Source organism: Peromyscus maniculatus, chromosome 14, assembly GCF_049852395.1.
Source record: "Peromyscus maniculatus bairdii isolate BWxNUB_F1_BW_parent chromosome 14, HU_Pman_BW_mat_3.1, whole genome shotgun sequence".
Taxonomy (NCBI): Eukaryota; Metazoa; Chordata; class Mammalia; order Rodentia; family Cricetidae; genus Peromyscus; species Peromyscus maniculatus.
The window spans coordinates 33,900,579-33,919,478 of NC_134865.1; the positions used below are offsets into that span (position 1 = coordinate 33,900,579).

Consider the following 18,900-nt stretch of genomic DNA (forward strand, 5'->3'; position numbering starts at 1 on the left):
TGGCATCAAACAGACTCACAAGTGAGAAACACTGAGTGACATGAGCCTATAGTTCCAGTACTCAAGGGGATAAGGCAGAACACCATGAGGTCAAGCCAACCTGGGCTCCATAAGGAGAGAAGAGGAGAAAAGAAAACGTGGCACCACTACTGAGCCTGAATACACCATCTCAATTACATCTTAAGGTTTCTCATCATCGGGACAGGGGAGGCTGTTAGTGTATGAGGATGGAAGGTGGGCAGCAAACGAAGGGACCATAATCAATGTGCCATCAATACAAGAAATCGGGAAATACAGGCTTGCAAGGACATTAATACATGTGATGATGTTAGAGCAGCCTTGTGTGGAGAAAGCTACACTGATCTGTGCACATTGAAATTGAAGCACAGTCACATTGAGGCAGATTTTGTTAAAAGCTGTTGTAACCACATTTAAAATGTTTAACCACATTTTAAAATTAGTCACAAGGTGCCAGAATGAAATGTCCTTCCTTGGAATTGAGTGTAAGCAGTGTGCATGTGGTATCTTGTCTTAGCACATACTTAAGTGAAGCCACATACATGTTGTACTATTTTCTGGTAGCATATTATTTTCCCTTTTAAGCATATATTCCTTCCCAATTTAGAAAAGTAAATTTGAAAGAAATATTCTCTTCTAAGGTTCAAGATACATCTATATACTTAAAAAATGTGTCATTACTTTGAACATACATGTCACACCTGGGGTTGGGGCTTTTGTAACACCTACCGCGGAGTGAGGCACAAGTGACTGGCTTCTATCTGGTACCATCTTACTTGATGCTTAGTAGCTCACTGTGACCTTTGACATTTTTAAAATGATACACTTCCTTGCCTGTCCTTGAACTGACATTTCACTGATGACAAATTAAGAAAATTATAAGATTAAACAAACAAAAAAACTCAATTTTCTCTAATCTTGACCCAAATATTTAACTTTCTAATTTACATCTTTCTTAACAATAAAATGCTGAAGAAACCAAGTTCCTTTTAAATTGTTACAGCCTTCCTATTCTTATTAATGAAAGCTTGACGCAAATGTTCTTGACGCAAATGTTCTCACATATTCACACAAGATACCATCACAGCACTGTTTACAAGACAGTAAAGAACAAAAACTATTATGTACAAAGAAGACTTGGTATTAATGGGGGAAATGTGGGAAATTAAGTATCAGTCAAAAACGAGAAACATCAAAAAGCAAGGTTTCTGAGTAAATCTTAGCTGTCACTTTGCATTGTCCAAAGAAGCATGGTTAATATGAACGGTGCCCTCACTGAGACTAACAAGGGGCCTCTGACAAGAACATACCACAGATGGAGAGCAATCCAGCTGTACCCAGTGGGAACCTGACTGCCCCTGGCTCATCTTTTCAACTTCATTCACAAGTTTCAAAAAAATTTTGTACTTCAAATCACAATACTAAGTAAATGTTAAAGAACCCTTACAAAATGAAACCATCCATTTTCCATGTGCGTAAGACACCAAAGCCAACACAATAAGTCCTAAGTTTCCATAATGCTGATCCCAATGTGTTCCTATGTAATGTATCTTCTTCCCTCCAGTCAAAGCCGATCTAGAAGCATCTCTGCATCCTTCCATGTGTGCACAAAGGAAGGCAAATGCTTTCCTATCAGCAGAGTCTTTAAACAAGACGAGGGAAAACAAGAATGAGAACACAGATTTGGTTTTCTAATTACTGGGAAAGAAGGGCACCTGCACATTGACATTCAAAACTGGGAGGTGGAGCTATATTTTCCAAATAAAATGTAAAATTATTAGCCAGTAAAAGAAGTTGCATTTCAAACAAATCAATTCTTCTTTTAAATAAAACAATGGGAAAAAAATAAACGATGACGAGGAAAAAGACACAGATCTTTATATGAATTAATATTAACCAATTCTAACTAAAAGCAGCTAAAAATGATTTTCAATTTTAACTTCTCTTTTTGTATTTTTATATAAAGCATCATATGAAAAGAGGCACCCACAAGCCATTTTTATAGCATAAGTTTACTCAAGTTTGTACAATTATCACCAGGACAGAATAAAATGAATTTTTATAATACCCTTTAGTCACAAAACTGAATTATTAGGCTTGCTGAAGGGCAATATTGAAAAAATAACTATGCTCTTTTAATGAAGAAATTCCATAGGGGCTCTTTTCTTAGAAAGATTTTAGAATATTGACCCTTTTGCCAAGATATGGTCAGCATATTAAATCAAGTGTGGTTTGAGACTGTTTGTACGGCTTGTGTACATCGAGATAAAATATGCTAGCACTGGCGTCTGTTAGCACTTTAACATCATTGGGGCTGTCTGAACATGCAGAGCAGGCTTGGGTGGGCTCAGCCAGTTGGTGGCAGGGATGGGGAAATACAGTACTCTTTGTTCAGTGGATGTTTACAAACGTATCAGTCAGCCCAGAGTTTTGTTGTACTAATTAATCACACAGCTCTGAAAATATTGTTTTCATTTTTACTCAGAATAAAAGCTGGAAAGAGTTAAACACTAAATAACATGGACCAAATTTAACACACTATCTTAGGAAAATAAAATGCTGGGGTTGCATTGTTTTATATAAGTGTGACAGTAATTTGTAGCTAACTGTATTTTAGGACAGACCCTATGAAAGACAGCCATGAGACTACCACTCTCCAGACATCTTTCTGTGGCGCACCAGAAGTAGGAACCCATGTACGGAATGATGCTCAGTTAAATCAAGTTAAAAAAATAGCAGAAGATAAAAATTAGATTGGGAAATTTATTCCTGTTTGGAGATGTGAGTCATATGCTCACCTGAAGTTAAAGACCTAACTCAAATATTAATGAAATGAGATTTTGTTTTCCTACCAATAAAATTTCCATACTAAACCAAAGATGTTGACTTGATTATAAATTAAGATGGACCAAATACCTTTATTCTGGTAAGTAGTAAACGTGCCAGGAGAAAAGGCTCCTGCATCTGACAAAAGATATTTTTTTTATTTATCAGAGCAAAGTTTTATAGTGTGAAAAATACTAAGCAAAAAGAAAGTAGCCACATCAAAGTCCTTGCTGCCCACCAATAATTAGTATTCAAGAGGAAAGTAGCTGAAATATACCAAATTACAGAATATTCAGCAAACATATTCTAGCATGGGAAAAGTCACAAGTTCTACCCTAAATTAGGAAGGTATTGTCTATACAGACTGGATTTATAAAAATAAAAATTAAAAAGTCTAAACACCACACAACTGCTCATTTTTAAGCTATTATACTTCCATGTCGTTTTTTATTTCTATGCTCTCACTGGCCATGTCTAGAAAGTTTTCATTTACTTATCATCCATTTTGCATCTGTGATGTAAGCAGCACCAGGCACTTTCTAGAAAAGAACTAAGAGGCAAAATCTTTATTCTCCAGAAGATCAGCTAAAGGCACAGTCCTGATCAAAGGCATGAAATCTAGACAGGTTAAATTTAAAAACCGCCAGGGTGTCCACTGAGAAAGCTTTTGGATCCAAGGTTGTTACCACTCTTGAACCTAGGAGAGTGGGGTAAAAAATGAGGCAGACTAACGATTCATGCAATAGCCACCTTTATTAAGGGTCTCAGACAATTTACATTCTGAGAGCATTCTAAGGGTTAGGCAAGGTCCATGTGGGCAAAGTTCACTTGCGTTCAAACTGTATACAGTCACAAGGGCAAGACCACATAAATTTAGGCTTCTACAGGACAAGTCATGCTTGGAGACATCATCCTGAATAATAATGGGTAAGGTGATGGGTAATCTGAGGAAAAATCATTCTCATTATTACACCTGGGAGGGGCATGAAAGCACATCCAAGAACAAACCGTGTGCAGACTCTTGTCTGTTTATGCGCACTTTTCTCACCAGCTCAGAACTCTCCTCACACAGCTTCATTCATGGTCTTGTGTTCCAACACAAGATTACCTCTCATGCCTGGCCAAGTGGGTCTGCATGGTTAGAAGTGAAATGAGAACACGACCCCAAAAGTTGAGATGTGGATAATGCAGACCTGTATCTGAATTGTAGATAATGTTCTTAACAATTTTGAAACACAGAAGACCTGTATCTGAATCGTAGATTATTTTCTTGACAGTTTTGAAACACAGAAGAATATGCCTCCATCTCAGCCATCCTACCAGCAAATTGTGAGGAGTAATATTATACTGAAGAATAAATGAGCTAACTCATATAAGAGCCTGGCATGAGTGCTATGTGCCCTTAAACCACACACATATGTTACACTAGTTCTACATTACAGCAGTAGTTTTAATGGCATAGGGATGGATGGACACATAGACCAAATACAGCTGTGCATCTTTTGCAAGCAGAAAGACAATATGGTGAGAGGGGAAGGTCATACATTCTGATAACTTTAAATCTTCAAGGACAAAAACTATACCTGTAGGCCGGGCGGTGGTGGCGCACGCCTTTAATCCCAGCACTCGGGAGGCAGAGCCAGGCAGATCTCTGTGAGTTCGAGGCCAGCCTGGACTACCAAGTGAGTTCCAGGAAAGGCGCAAAGCTACACAGAGAAACCCTGTCTCGAAAAACCAAAAACAAAACCAAAAAAAAAAAAAAAAAAACTATACCTGTATCTGTTACCATACAACTATTAAACCCAAATGTTGCTGGAGGGCTTCTCTCCAGGTTCCCCAAGCCCCGCAGTCCCACAATCCACTTATAAAATAATCACTCAGACGCTTATATCACTTATAAACTGTATGGCCGTGGCAGGCTTCTTGCTAACTGTTCTTTTATCTTAAATTAACCCATTTTTATAAATCTATAGCTTGCCACGTGGCTAGTGGCTTACCGGCGTCTCTACATGCTCTTTTCCTCGCGGTGGCTGCAGTCTCTCTCCCTCAGCCTTCCGCTTCCCAGAATTCTCCTCTCTCCTTGTCCCACCTACCTCCTGCCTGGTCATTGGCCATCAGTGTTTTATTTACATAGAGTGATATCCACAGCACTTCCCCTTTCTTCTTTTTTTTAAAAAGGAAGGTTTTAACTTTAACATGGTAAAATTACATATAACAAAACAATTACCGAGCAAGAATTATAGTTACAATATTAAAGAAGATGTCCTATCTATCTTATATTTGTGAGTTTAAGGTTTTATAGCTAACTTATCTTTTATCATAACTGAGGAAATTACGACTATCTAGCCTTCAACCACATCAAAGACCTGAGAAGGAACATAATGGTACCTGAGAAATGGTAGACGGATGCAAGCAACTTCGGGAATCTTGCAAGAGTAGACCAAGACAGCTGGCAGCCTGGACAGTCACCTGATGTTTCTCAGCATTGTTGGTGCATTCAAATTGGCTACAGGCCTAGAGTATCTGACAGACCATTTTTAGAAGCAGGAATTCTGAGAGACCATCTTACCCTGTCTTGGCAGAGTACAGTGGTCGCTTTCCTTGTGTCCCGCTTGTCCAGAAAGGACAGCATTGCATTTGTACTGTCAGCCGTCAAGGCAAGGGCAGTTCTTTGCCCAGTAGGCCATTTTGTGCCAAAAAGACAAACTTCTGAATGGAAATGTCTTAGAAGCCCAACATTCTCTCGGGATCAATTGGTGCAGCCAGGAGCAATTGTGTCTCACATCAACAGAATTCTAAGTTATTTAAATGCCATATTCTCCAGGTCTATGAAGTGTTTGAAGATTACCTATCTATCTGAAATATATCTATGTATACCTAGAAGACTTAACTAACATGGCTACAGATATGATTATCATAGATGACTAATTATTAATCTATTTTTTAATTATCCATTACAATTTTAAATGAGTTATATAAACACAACACCTCAAACAAGAATAGAAATATATACATATATAGAGAGAGTATAACAAAATTAACTTCAAGTTTGTATCAATGAACCAAAATTTATACCAATGTAAAACATTTTAAACATAAACTAAAATCTATACCAATGTAAAACATTTTAAACAAGTTATTCTTTAAAAGTAGGTTCATTAATCTACCCTTTTATCTTATCATCTCCATATCCTCCTATATATCTATATCATATCCCCTTTTCTTTTTTTTTTTTTTTGAAAGAGATCACATTTATAATCAACCTGTTTTAAATAAAAATATTGGTTTTTCTCTGTCCCACACCAGAGGGCTCTTCTGATTTGGGACACAAGAATCAATTAACCATTTTTTTTTTAAAGCAATATGTCTGGGTTTAGAGGGGGAGCGAGCCAATTCCACCTCCAAAGCCAGCTTGGTATATTTGGGAATTTGGGCGTAGCATCTCTTACTACTTCCTGCTGGAGGGGGGCGCTGTATCTTATGGGGATACAAAGAAAATTTTAGACCTATGGAGTAGTCCGTGAGGCTGTATTGTGTGAACCAGTTGCCTTGAAACCGGTCTGGATGTTGGATCATCTGGGCCATGGTGTCATCGGAGACCTTTCAGGGGGTCTTGGCTGGTGAAACCTGATGTATCTTAATCTGGAACAAGTCCACAGCCTCTGGCTTTCTGTGGAAACAAAAGCAGAACCTCTTTTCCAAAGTAACATATCCTTATATCCAAATTTTGAAGTCAAGGTACCTTTAAAATATACATTTTGGCATAACTCAACAGGTTTTGTAATCAAATGTTTTTCTTTAGTTATGAATATCAAAGAGAACATAATCCAGATTCTCTGTGTGGTAGCCATCTTTATGTGGCTTATGTTTTATATTACCTTGAGCCTTGAGCCTATTGCTTTAAACTGTACCATTGTAAGCCTGAAACGGCGCTGTGGCTGCTGGCTCCGCCCACTTCAGCTTCCCAACATGGCAGTGGTACGTTTTCCGCCAGCTCTGGGAGTCATCAAGTCTCAGAAATAGTGGGTCTAAGCTTTTATCAAAGCAGCATGTAGCCCAGAAACCTCTTTTTTTTTTTTTTTTTTTTTTTTTAAATACTAGTAAAGACTAAATCTACCACACAGCTTAATTTGCCGCTGGCAGATGCCTCATTTCCGCCATACTGCCGGTCAAACGCACCCGCCAGGAACCCGCCAGTGTTCAAACCTGCGTTTTGCGGCGTCTAGCTGCTCATATGAGACAAGAAGCAGGAACCTGGTTTTGGCTCTGTTTAGAATTGGTTATTAAATATTTTCAGGTTTAAGGTGGAAACTCGAGCCGTTGGGCGCCATTTGTTGCTGGAGGGCTTCTCTCCAGGTTCCCCAAGCCCCGCAGTCCCACAATCCACTTATAAAATAATCACTCAGACGCTTATATCACTTATAAACTGTATGGCCGTGGCAGGCTTCTTGCTAACTGTTCTTTTATCTTAAATTAACCCATTTTTATAAATCTATAGCTTGCCACGTGGCTAGTGGCTTACCGGCGTCTCTACATGCTCTTTTCCTCGCGGTGGCTGCAGTCTCTCTCCCTCAGCCTTCCGCTTCCCAGAATTCTCCTCTCTCCTTGTCCCACCTACCTCCTGCCTGGTCATTGGCCATCAGTGTTTTATTTACATAGAGTGATATCCACAGCACCCAAAGCAGTAACAACAGATAGAAAGGAAAGAAAATTAGATATTCCTTCCATGCTTATTGAACCATGATCTGAAACAGGTTCAACACATATTGAAACTGTTACCAACACTGAAATCCATAAAATTCTTCAAATAAAAATATTTATTTTGGTATATAATTTTGTGACAAAATGAACCATGAACTTAAAATAACTAGAAACATTAATATTTATCACAGTGAACATAAACATTTATATATTATAAGTTTCATTTTGTGGTGACTCAAATCCCACTGCTGATACAACATAATAAATGATGTGTTTCCAGGAACCCTGGACAAAGAGTGGACAACGCTTTTCCCAGAAGACATGGGTTACTGAATGAAAATCTCAATTCTAAGCACAGGATACCTTCCTATGACTTTCTGGTCAGGGAATCTCAGAGGCCACCACAGCAACACAGACTCTTTTCATTGCTCTTAGATGCCTACCATAACTAGATGATCAAGACACAACACATTTTGGATACAGGACATAAAGAAATCAAACTGAAACTGATCTGAAAACTTTGTTCCTAGGGCTACCTTTTAGAGTATCAGAAGGTGCTCTACAGATCACTGAAGAAAAGACATCAATGGTCTTACCCCACATTGGACCCCAAATGCTCCACTATCAACCTGCCAGGCATGCTGTACACACTGATGCAATAGTGGCATGGAGGCAATAAGGGTAACCAACCACCTTCCTGATGAACCTGAGGCCTCCTCCACAGCAGGAAATTGATGTCACACTATAAAACTTTCCAAAAGCTCATTGCTCAGGACTGAGCTCCATGTGTTGCAGATAGTGGCTGTGACCCAATAGAAGCAGTTCCTTCCTGTGCCTTAGAACCCCAGGGGGAAGTACTCAAGTTCCTGTGAGATCACAGTAGACTTTTGTTAGAACATAATGGATGGAAAGAAGAAAACCTATGAGGGTGTGAAGGCCCTGACGACATGTATGTCAAAGTAATATCTTCTGACGGTCATGAATTGATTGTAAAAAGATAATATACGCTAACATCATGAACAATAAAGTTCATGTTGAGTGGACCAGGTCAGTTTGCTGAGAATAAAAGCAATGAAGTTAATTTTAGAGAGATCTCTTCAAACCTGTTACTGAAAGTATGCATATATTTTACCTACATGGTCTGTTATACTAAGCGCTCCACTGAGATGCCTGATTTCCACATTGCACCAGAAATTGCATTGCAACTGTTGATGGTTGCAAACTTCCTAGACTGTTAAATAAAAAAAAAAATTAAAGTTCTCCGGATGTTGGTGTCACACACCTTTAATCCCAGCACTCAGAGGCTGAGCCAGGTGGATCTCTGTGAATTTGAGGCCAGCCTGGTCTACAGAGTGAGATCCAGGACAGGCACCAAAGCTACACAGTGAAAGTTTATTGCTCAGGAAGTCATAGGCCCCAATGGATAATCTAGTAATATTATTTAACCAAACAGACAAGTTGCCAAAGTATCTTCTAAATATTTCTGTTAATTCCCATGTATTAGTTCATCCCTCAGTCTTGGCCAGAGAAGCCTCTTTCTGAAATGGGCAGAATACAGAGACTCATTACTCACCAAAGACCTAAGAATAAGTGTCAAATTAGTGCTCACCCTAAATAGAATATCCATATCAATTTCTCTAACTCAAGGCTCAGGAAACATCTTGGAAAATAAAGAGAAAAATACGACAGCCAAAAGATGAGAAGTTCTATGGTATCGCTAATACTATGAAAGAGGGAGACATCATGGGGATAGAGAGAAACCTGTTGCTAGGGAAGTTCCCAGGAATCCACAAGTATGACCCCAGCTTAGACTACTAGCAGTAATGGAGAGGGTGCCTGAACTGGCTTACCCCCAGAATCAGATCAGTGAAGACCATAACTGTCACCATAGAGCCTTCATCCAATAACTGATGGAAGCAGATGCAGAGATCCACAGCCAAACACCAGGCTGAGCTCCAAGAGTCCAGACAAAGAGAGAGAAGAGGGATTCTATGAGCAAGGGCATCAAGATCATGATGGGGAAACCTACAGAGACAACCAAACCAAACTAGTGGGAACTCATGAAATTCAGACCAACAGCTGTGGAGCCTGCATGGGAGTGGACTAGGCCCTCTGCATATCAAGACAGTTGTTTAGCTTGATCTGCTTAAGGGGCCCCCTGGCAGTAGGATCAGGATCCATCTCTGGTTCATGAACAGGCTTTTTGGAGCCCACTACCTATGATGGGACACTTTGCACAACCCGGAGGCAGGGGGAGGGGCTTGGACCTGCTTCTACTAAATATACCTCCCCATGGGAGGCCTTACCTTCTTGTAGGAGGGAATGAGGGGTGACTTGGGAGGGGGAGGCTGGAGGGGTGGGAGGAGGAAAGAGGGGGATCTTTAATTGGTATGCAAAATGAATTTGAAAAATTTCTTAATAAAAAAAAAGAAAGAAACACTATCTCTAGAAATAAGATGGACATTGTACTCAAGAACTCATTGTAGCTATAACTACCTGCATAAATCCTGTACAAGGTCAAGTAAAGAATATCAGTTGCTGGGCAACGATTGTGTATGCCTTTAATCCTAGCACTCAGGGAGGCAGAGGCAGGTGAATCTCTGTGAGAGAGGCAACAACACTAACTGCACAGGGTTAAAAGGGGGATGAGGGGAAGGAAACTTGAATACAGACATGAATAAAGGGATGTGTTAGGAAGATATCTAGGGAGTGCAGTGGTGAGTTCGGGATGAGTATGACCAAGATGCATTTCCACATGTAGGAATTATCAAAGAATAAATAAAAACTATTACAGATAAATGATGTGCATTAGCTTCTGATCATACAAAAATACAGGCAGCCTATGGGTCCCATATTAAAAAAATAAGTACTTACTTAAGGCAGGAGAAACAACCTAAGGCAGAGCTTTACATTTAAGAAATTATTTCCCATCATTCTCAAGTAAGTTGTTACCTAGAACACTTGAATGTATTATAATATAGAAACCATAACACTACCTATGTCACTGATTTGGGGATAATAAAGAGCTATAGACAAAATGCTCCAAGCAATGCTCAATACAAAGTTAAAGCCCAATATGTTAGAAATCAGTGCTCCTAAGTGTATTGTGAAGCCAGCCTGTGGTTCCATATACTCAAGAGGCTCACATGGGAAGGAAGACTGGAAGCTAACGGACAGCTTGGCAACTTAGAGAGACTCAATGTCAGAATAAAAGTAAAAAGAGGGCTGGAAGTGCAGGTCAGTTGTAGACCGCTTGCCCAGCGTGTTCAAGACCATCATTGCTTGGATGCAATACGGAGTACAAGTAAATTAAAACATATAAACCACAAAACAACTTTGACCATTTATTAAATGTGATTATTAATTTTATGTAACAATTTGTCTGAGAAAGGACCGCTCAAATAGCTGTTAAGCTCTGGTTGTATCTGTGAGGGAGCTAGAGTTTCTGGAAGAGGTCAACAAAAATGGTCAGACTAAACAAAGGCATGGCCTCATCAACATGAAGACAGTAGCATGCAGTCCATCCAAATTCCCATGAGAATAGGAGGACAGAAAGGCTGGAAGGGAGAATTCTCCCTCACTGAAGCTGAAACATCCAATTGGTCTCAGTTTCAGTGCAAACAATAATGCTATCCTGGTACTCTGAGCTTTGGGTTTTGATGGACACAACACCACAGACTTTCTTGGCCCTCTAGCTTACAGATGGCAGCTAGAAAGACAGGAAAGATTAAGGGACATGGAAAAGGAGAGAAGTGCCTCACTCATGGGTCTGGATGAAGACTCAAAGCAACTGGGAATCAAGAATTCCAGCACAGTTAATGCTATGTGCTCTGAAGGCTGTTAATGTGGAGATAATATTCATTTATATACAGATACTTAATATTAAAACAGCAATGAAACATGCTTCAGGCATACGTATACCCCCAAATATTGCCTTATCCTCTCCCAGATGTTATCTGGGAGTCTCATCAGTAAGTCTATTAACTTTTGTTGACAGTAAAAACATCTTAACTTCCATGCAATTCTTATGATCTTGGGTTTTACAGTACCAAATGCAATTCGTCCTTCAATCCTTTTGTCTGTATATCTCAGGAACCACCCAATGATCTCATTTAAGTTTCTTAGCAACTCTGGGAAGATGGAACTTCAAAACCCATTGACATCAAATACATGAAAAGCCCACACCCACACTGGGGTTGTGCGCCTTCCCTAAGTACTTTTCTACTAACCCATGACCTAAAAAACATCTTATCAACTCCAATTCTGCTTAATACTGACTTATTCTAAAATTCCTCTTGCAGCAAAGTCAAGAATGTAAACTTCACCTTAGAGGAGAATTCTTAAAGGAACACCTGGGGTGGTAGCAGGCAGTTCCATGGATCTGTCTCTGCCTATCTTCCCACCACTGCTGAGCTGAGTCTCTTCCTGTAATCTGTACCTGTGGGTATCAAAATGCTTTCCCTGGAAATGAGCTCTAAAGTTATGTTTTAAGTTTCAATTACTTTGTCTAAGCGACCCATCAAACAAAAATACCTCTAACCTCTAAGCCCCTTGCCCTAGAATAGAGAGTTCCTGAACTGCTGGAGGCTTTGCTTATATTTATATTTATATTAATTATATTTATATTAATTGCTTATGGAAGATAACAAACCACACATTTTCCCTCTCCTAAACAAGTTTGTGCACAGGCTGTGCTTGATCACATGGGAGGTACAGAGGTGGGAAACACATCAGGATGTACGCTTGCCCCTGGTTGGATGTAGGCTGGAAGTACAGAGGTGGGAAACACATCAGGATGTACTCTTGCCCCTGGTTGGATGTAGGCTGGAGGTACGCAGGCAGGAAGTATGCCAGGATATATGCTTTCCCCTGATGGGACCTGGAGGGAAATACATTTATTGGTTTGCATTTATAAGCCTTTGCAAAATGTGACTTGTCACCATTTTCTGGGAACCCCAGAATGGCCCTGGCCAGAGTCCATCATCCTGGCCAGTATTTAATTAAAGTTTGTTTCAAAATTTGCCTAAAATTGTGGTAGTGGTCTTATTGTCGACCAGTGGAAATAACAGATAACCCTACTTGATTTAGTTGGAAAAGGTAAGCCTGAGAATAGCTCTTAACAGACGTCTGCTAACCACATTATATTTAACAATCTCTGTGTATGTGTGTGGCAAGAGTGCGTGTGGCTGTGCAGGTGTATATGGGCCAGAGACTGGGTGTCGTGATCAGTTGCTCTCCACCTGACTTTTTGAGGCAGGATCTCGCACTAAACCTGAGCTCACCTAGGCTGGCTTTCCAGTGAGCTTCAAGGATGCTCCTGTCAGGCTCGCCAGCACTAGAATTATAGGTATACACTGCCATACACTGCTACATCTCACAACCTTAGAAATCCAAAACAAAACTCCAAAAATTTTCTTTCTCTTGTTTCTTTTTTTTTTGTTTGTTTGTTTTTTTTGTTTTTTTGAGACAGGGTTTCTCTGCGTAGCTTTGCGCCTTTCCTGGAGCTCACTTGGTAGCCCAGGCTGGCCTCGAACTCACAGAGATCCGCCTGGCTCTGCCTCCCTAGTGCTGGGATTAAAGGCGTGCACCACCAAAGCCCGGCCGCTTTTCTCTTGTTTCTAAAGGTACTTCAATTATCAGTGTTGGTATTTAGTACAGGTCATGAAGAAGGTAGTAATCTTGGGTGAAGAAATATACATTTGGAGTTGGAATACTATAGCAAGACTTCAAATGTGCAACGCAGCAAAAAATAGATTAGATAGATGTGACCTATAGGAGACTCTAAGGGGCAGCCTAGAAGAATGCCTCTTGAATTTGATTTATGACATAATTACCTGAGGTTCTTATGCAAATAGCTTCTGATTCAAAGGGGGTTGAAGACTGAAATCTCAGGGTGTGAGGAAATCCCATGACTGTTGGCTTGGCTACATGCAGAGTATGAAGGTCCCAGAGATGTAGACCTATGTAGGTCCAGTAACATCAGAATCTCCTCTGGAGTCTTAGAAATACAAGCTTTAAAGAATATGGAAACTCCTGAGTTTCCAACTAAATCAACTGCTTATACCTAGACACATCAGATCACTCTCAGAATAAAATAGAATACTTTGAAAATATGTTAGAAACTCTTACCTAAATAAGAAAACAATTAGCTTAAAATACTTCTTTTTTTCATATCTGCCAGCTATGATAATATGTGGGGGAAGTATCACAACATGGAGAATTGGCAGTTGAGACACTTAACTACATACTGCTCACATCACACCAGCACTCTACTTGAGCAATGCAGAATTTACTTGGAAATAAAATCAAACTGAGTTTTCTATTTCTTTGTGTTAAAGGTATAAACAACCACAATATGGCTTAGCCAGCCATTCATAAAGAAATATTTATATATTGCCTGGCTGATAATGTAAATATATGCCAACTTTTTGATTTATGGTTATAGATTAACTATTTACAAACACAGAAACAAATTATATAACATTAATGGTTTGAAACAAAATACTCCCGAAGAGAAACAAATCTGAGGGTGAGTGTAAACGGCCTCACGCTTAGAGCAGAGCTCAGCTTTCCACATGTGAGGCCAATTGATGGCCAACCGCTTTCCTAAAACTCTAAACCAAAACCATGCGTCCAGGCCTACTGCTCTTCCCCACACAGCAAGACTGAATTCAGGAGTTTACTTCACAGCCAAAACTGGAGCAAATCATTTTGCCCAGAATCTGATTTTGATGAAAACAATCAGCAGCTTCCTGTTGTCTCAGAGTCAGAGGGAACATCTCTGGTGTGTAAGACTGGGTGTTTAAAATGGGGGTTCTCAGGAAGGGGCCACTTCATCCCTTGTGACATTTGACAACTTCAAGAGATGCTTTTCATGGTCACAGTCCAGGTGTAAAGACAGTGTTGCCAGCGTCTCGTTGGAGTGGCTAGGAGGCTAGCAAAGCAGGTACAAAGCCTCCTGAAACGCAAGGCTCAGGTGACGGCCGTGTGGTGCTGCCCTCGAGAACTCTGAAACCAAGCAGCCTGCAGAACACAGGGAGAACGTCCTTGGGTGCTGACTACAGCCCCGGCACAGCACAGAGTACTTTATGGTTATTAAACACACTATGTGGGACCTTAAAGGCTACAGTGATGGAAAGAAGGGGCGTTTCCACATACATGATCACTGAACTTGAAAAAATTACTGCAGTCATTGTCAGGAAAAAAATAAGTTTCTTTTTCTGTTTTGTTTTGTTTTACAAATTATCTGGTCTGATTTGTCTAAGTTCTGTAAGCTGTCATATGGAGGGCACCCCCCAGTGCTCTGACAGGGCAGTGCTGAGGGGCAGGGACAGCCTTCTAAGCAGTAAAGCCGAGAGACCTTCACCATTTTTATTGAAATATCAGTTTCTACAGCTGCCCTTCTAATAGTACTGATGCCTCATACTTAATAGGCTAATGTGGCATAATAAGTGGTATTTCACAAGCAGGAAACAAAACAAAATACAATTATTTTCAAAACACAATCAGAGATCTCCATGGCCTCCAGGCAGCTTTCCTCCTAAAATGGCTGGGAGTTAACTGTCCCACGAAATCCTTAGCTAGCTCCCGGTTCCTCAAACACAGAAGCTGACAGCCACAAGGTCAAACATACCCTTAATCAGTGATTCGGCTGCATACAGATCTTGTTTGTAGGTCACCTGAGGGACAGAGAAACCTCATTAGACTCAACAGAGCAGGCAGGAATGTGAAAGTAATAAAACAAGCCCCCAAGGAAATTCTTCCTCCTGGAGAAACTGTACACACACAACACAGGCAATTTCCAAACGAAAGTAGCATTTGACATTCACATTAAATCAAATTCAATTTCAACAAATTATGAAGATCTGAGTCTTATATCTTTGAATAAATGAGGATAGCATATAGCAGTGGTTACTGAAATATGATTAGTATACCTAGGGTTTTATAATCAAAGAAAATGTGTAAGTGTTCAAACAAAAGTATTCAGACTACTGCTCTATAAGGTTTTATATTGGAAAATAAGGAGGGGGAAGTAGAGAGAGGAAGGGAGAGGAGAGGGGGAGGGCTGAAAGAGGAAGGGGTCTCCACACAACAAAAGTCACCAGCCCCATTCTAAACTGAAATGCTCAGAGACTAATTTACATTTCAAGGGACTTCTGAAATGTGAAGGTCTTTATGAATCAGGTTAGTCACGCCTGAAAACACAGCTCCTATCAAAAATAATCTACAGGGTACCACAGTATGCCTAGGATCCTTCCTTAATAGCAAACACCTTGCTCATGAGCATGGCACACTGTTCATCTTAGAGTATCCTGCATGGTGTGTAGGTCTGGTTTTGGCAGATCCTTCCCAGAGGCCATCCAGTGAGTCCAGACACAGAACACCTGCAGAACTGGTTTCCTTTATTGTGGAGCTAGAGCATGGGGCTGTAGCAGGAATCTTAAAAGTTCTTATTAATAAAATCAAACCCGAGGCCAGTTATTGGGGTGAATACTGAAAGGTCAGAGAGACAGAACTAGCCACAGCTATCTCACCTCGCCGGATTCTCAGCTGGTCTTGTCTCCTCAGATTGGAGGCCTCTGAGTCCTCATCCGGAATGGGTCTCAGCTGAATTACTGCTCAAAAGCCTGAATGCTTAACCAGCCAAAATCTTCTAGTTTCTGGTCCTCACGCCTTATATATCTTCCTGCTTTCTACCACCACTCCCTGGGATTAAAGGCTGGCTTTTTGGGATTAAAGGCGTGTGTCACCATGCTTGGCTATTTCCAATGTGGCCTTGAACTCACAGAGATCCAGAGGGATTTCTATCTCTGGAATGCTAGGATTAAAGGTGTGAGTGCCACCATTTTCTAGCCTTTGTATTTAGTGGCCATCTGTTCTCTGACCCCAGATAAATTTATTAAGGTACACAATATTTTGGGGAACACAATACCACCACATCTCCTCTCTTTTTGTCTAAAATTAAAGAAAGCTTATAACTAATACAAGAAAAACTAATAAGTATATACAATATATACAGACAAAAATTACATTAATGATGTCTAGTCCATTAACATTTGACAGATTCAGATAAAACTCCATTATATATATTAACAATGTCCAGTCCAGTAACATCTGATAAACTCAGACCAAAAAATTTTCATTACTTATCTATATTTAAAACAAGTAGTTCCTTTTTAAAAGTAGATTCCATAATCTCCCTTTTTATCTTATCATATCCATAGTCTCTCTTTCTTCTTTTCATAATAGATTCAGTAGTCTACCTTTTGTCATTTTTATATCTTCCCCTTTTTCTTTAGTGTAGATTCAATGATCTACCTATTTATCCTATTATTTCTTTATATTTTTTCTTAGAGTAGATTCGATGATCTATCTCATATCTATATTCTCTTTTTCTTTTTGCTTTCTAGGGGTGAAGATATCTTTAGGGAATCTTGAAAAGAAAATTTTGGGGTTAATCATCAAGTCCTGTATCGTTTGTCCAGTCTCTGGATAATAGGAAAGTTTAGGGCTTGTTTCAAGTCCTTGTTTGAGTAGTCTGTCAGGCTGGATCATCTCAACTAGTCCTCTCGAAATTGTCCTGACTAGTTTGTAGTCCAAAGTCGATTTTTCCATGGTGTAAATCGGCTTAATGGCTTTATCATAGTCCATGTGGAATCATCGTTGTAGGATCCTGTCATCTTTTTGAAAATTTCAAAGTCACTGTTAGGCATGGTCATGGTTTTCTGCAGACTTTTTTTTTTTTTTTTGCCTCCTCTGTGGTTTGGAGCAATCATAGTCTGATAAATGTCTGTCTCTCGGAACCATGAACATTCTTTCCTAGAACAGAAAATCTTCACAACAATTTCTCCCCACCATTTGTCTTGCCAAACTTTTCCAAACTGACCTTTGCCGATGCTTTCTTGTAACACAATGGTCCTGGCAATTCTTCTCTGAACCAGCAGCAGTAAACCCTTTGTCCCAGGTAGCAGCATCACCGCAGTCACCAACACGATGAGAAGGAGCTGGCAATGTGGAGCAGTAGCCACTGCTTCCATGGTCCCACCACTGTTTGTGGCTCAGTCCAGGCCAAATCTTCTCCCAAGCCTCCTAGGCCGGCTCAAACTAGGGATCCTACTGCCTCTATCTCCTTCAGCAAATCCTACCGGTGTGTGCCACCACAACCGCCTGAGTGTAGCTTGGGCCTGAGCTGGGGCTCACAAGGCCACAGGCAAACAGCTTTTTCATGAATTCGTAACACGAACGTTGGGCACCAGATGTAGCAGGAATCTTAAAAGTTCTTATTAATAAAATCAAACCCGAGGCCAGTTATTGGGGTGAATACTGAAAGGTCAGAGAGACAGAACTAGCCACAGCTATCTCACCTCGCCGGATTCTCAGCTGGTCTTGTCTCCTCAGATTGGAGGCCTCTGAGTCCTCATCCGGAATGGGTCTCAGCTGAATTACTGCTCAAAAGCCTGAATGCTTAACCAGCCAAAAATCTTCTCGTTTCTGGTCCTCACGCCTTATATATCTTCCTGCTTTCTACCACCACTCCCTGGGATTAAAGGCTGGCTTTTTGGGATTAAAGGCGTGTGTCACCATGCTTGGCTATTTCCAATGTGGCCTTGAACTCACAGAGATCCAGAGGGATTTCTATCTCTGGAATGCTAGGATTAAAGGTGTGAGTGCCACCATTTTCTAGCCTTTGTATTTAGTGGCCATCTGTTCTCTGACCCCAGATAAATTTATTAAGGTACACAATATTTTGGGGAACACAATACCACCACACGGGGCAGACAATAAAACAGTATTAAGTAACTATAATAAGGTCCAATAGGCCCATCAATTGAATACTCAGATGATTAGTGATGCCAATGACCGACACCTCGAGTTGAAAAATGCTCAGTTAACTAGTACCTTACCAGAATCTAAGGTTGGATTTCCTCCCCCGAAATCATCTCATCCACAGATTTGTACAGCTGTCTTTTTAGTTCAGGCAGACCTGAGCACTTCTATGAATTAGATTCCTCTGCTGGGCCCTTACCCTACAGTAATTGATGATGGCCTACTCTTCAGAGATATAGCAACAGCAAACTCAGAAAGGAAGATGGAAATCTACTGGACTATTTAACAATTCAATAAAATCAAAGGTGGCATCACAATACTGTCTAAAGAAAGCACACTGCACTGATGTCCATGACCCTCAGTACTGCAGTTACTATCCACAGTGCCATTCTACATTCTAGAAAAAAAACAAGCTCACTCCATAGATTGCCAAATGTAGTGTATCTGGTTCCAATAAATGATTATAAAATGCTCTAGCTGCTGCTCAGAGTTCTGAGATTCAAGCAATGAAGGAAGCCGGCTGACCTT

General features: G+C 40.3%; 1 protein-coding gene and 1 pseudogene across 4 annotated transcripts in view; one reads left to right on the forward strand and one right to left on the reverse strand.

Annotated features, from left to right (window-relative positions):
* Positions 1–18,900, reverse strand: part of Crppa (CDP-L-ribitol pyrophosphorylase A) — a 298,812-nt gene that overhangs the window by 159,757 nt on the left and 120,155 nt on the right. For 3 of the 4 annotated variants that reach the window (XM_016002468.3, XM_006983945.4, XM_076550761.1), the window contains one exon: positions 15,179–15,224. In XM_016002468.3, coding sequence (XP_015857954.1) covers positions 15,179–15,224 — 46 coding nt within the window. Of the gene's footprint in view, positions 1–9,891; positions 12,425–15,178; positions 15,225–18,900 lie in introns of those variants that run through there. The other variant, XM_042260702.2, reaches the window with a different exon arrangement.
* LOC102914455 (elongin-C pseudogene) lies at positions 8,346–8,783 on the forward strand (annotated as a pseudogene).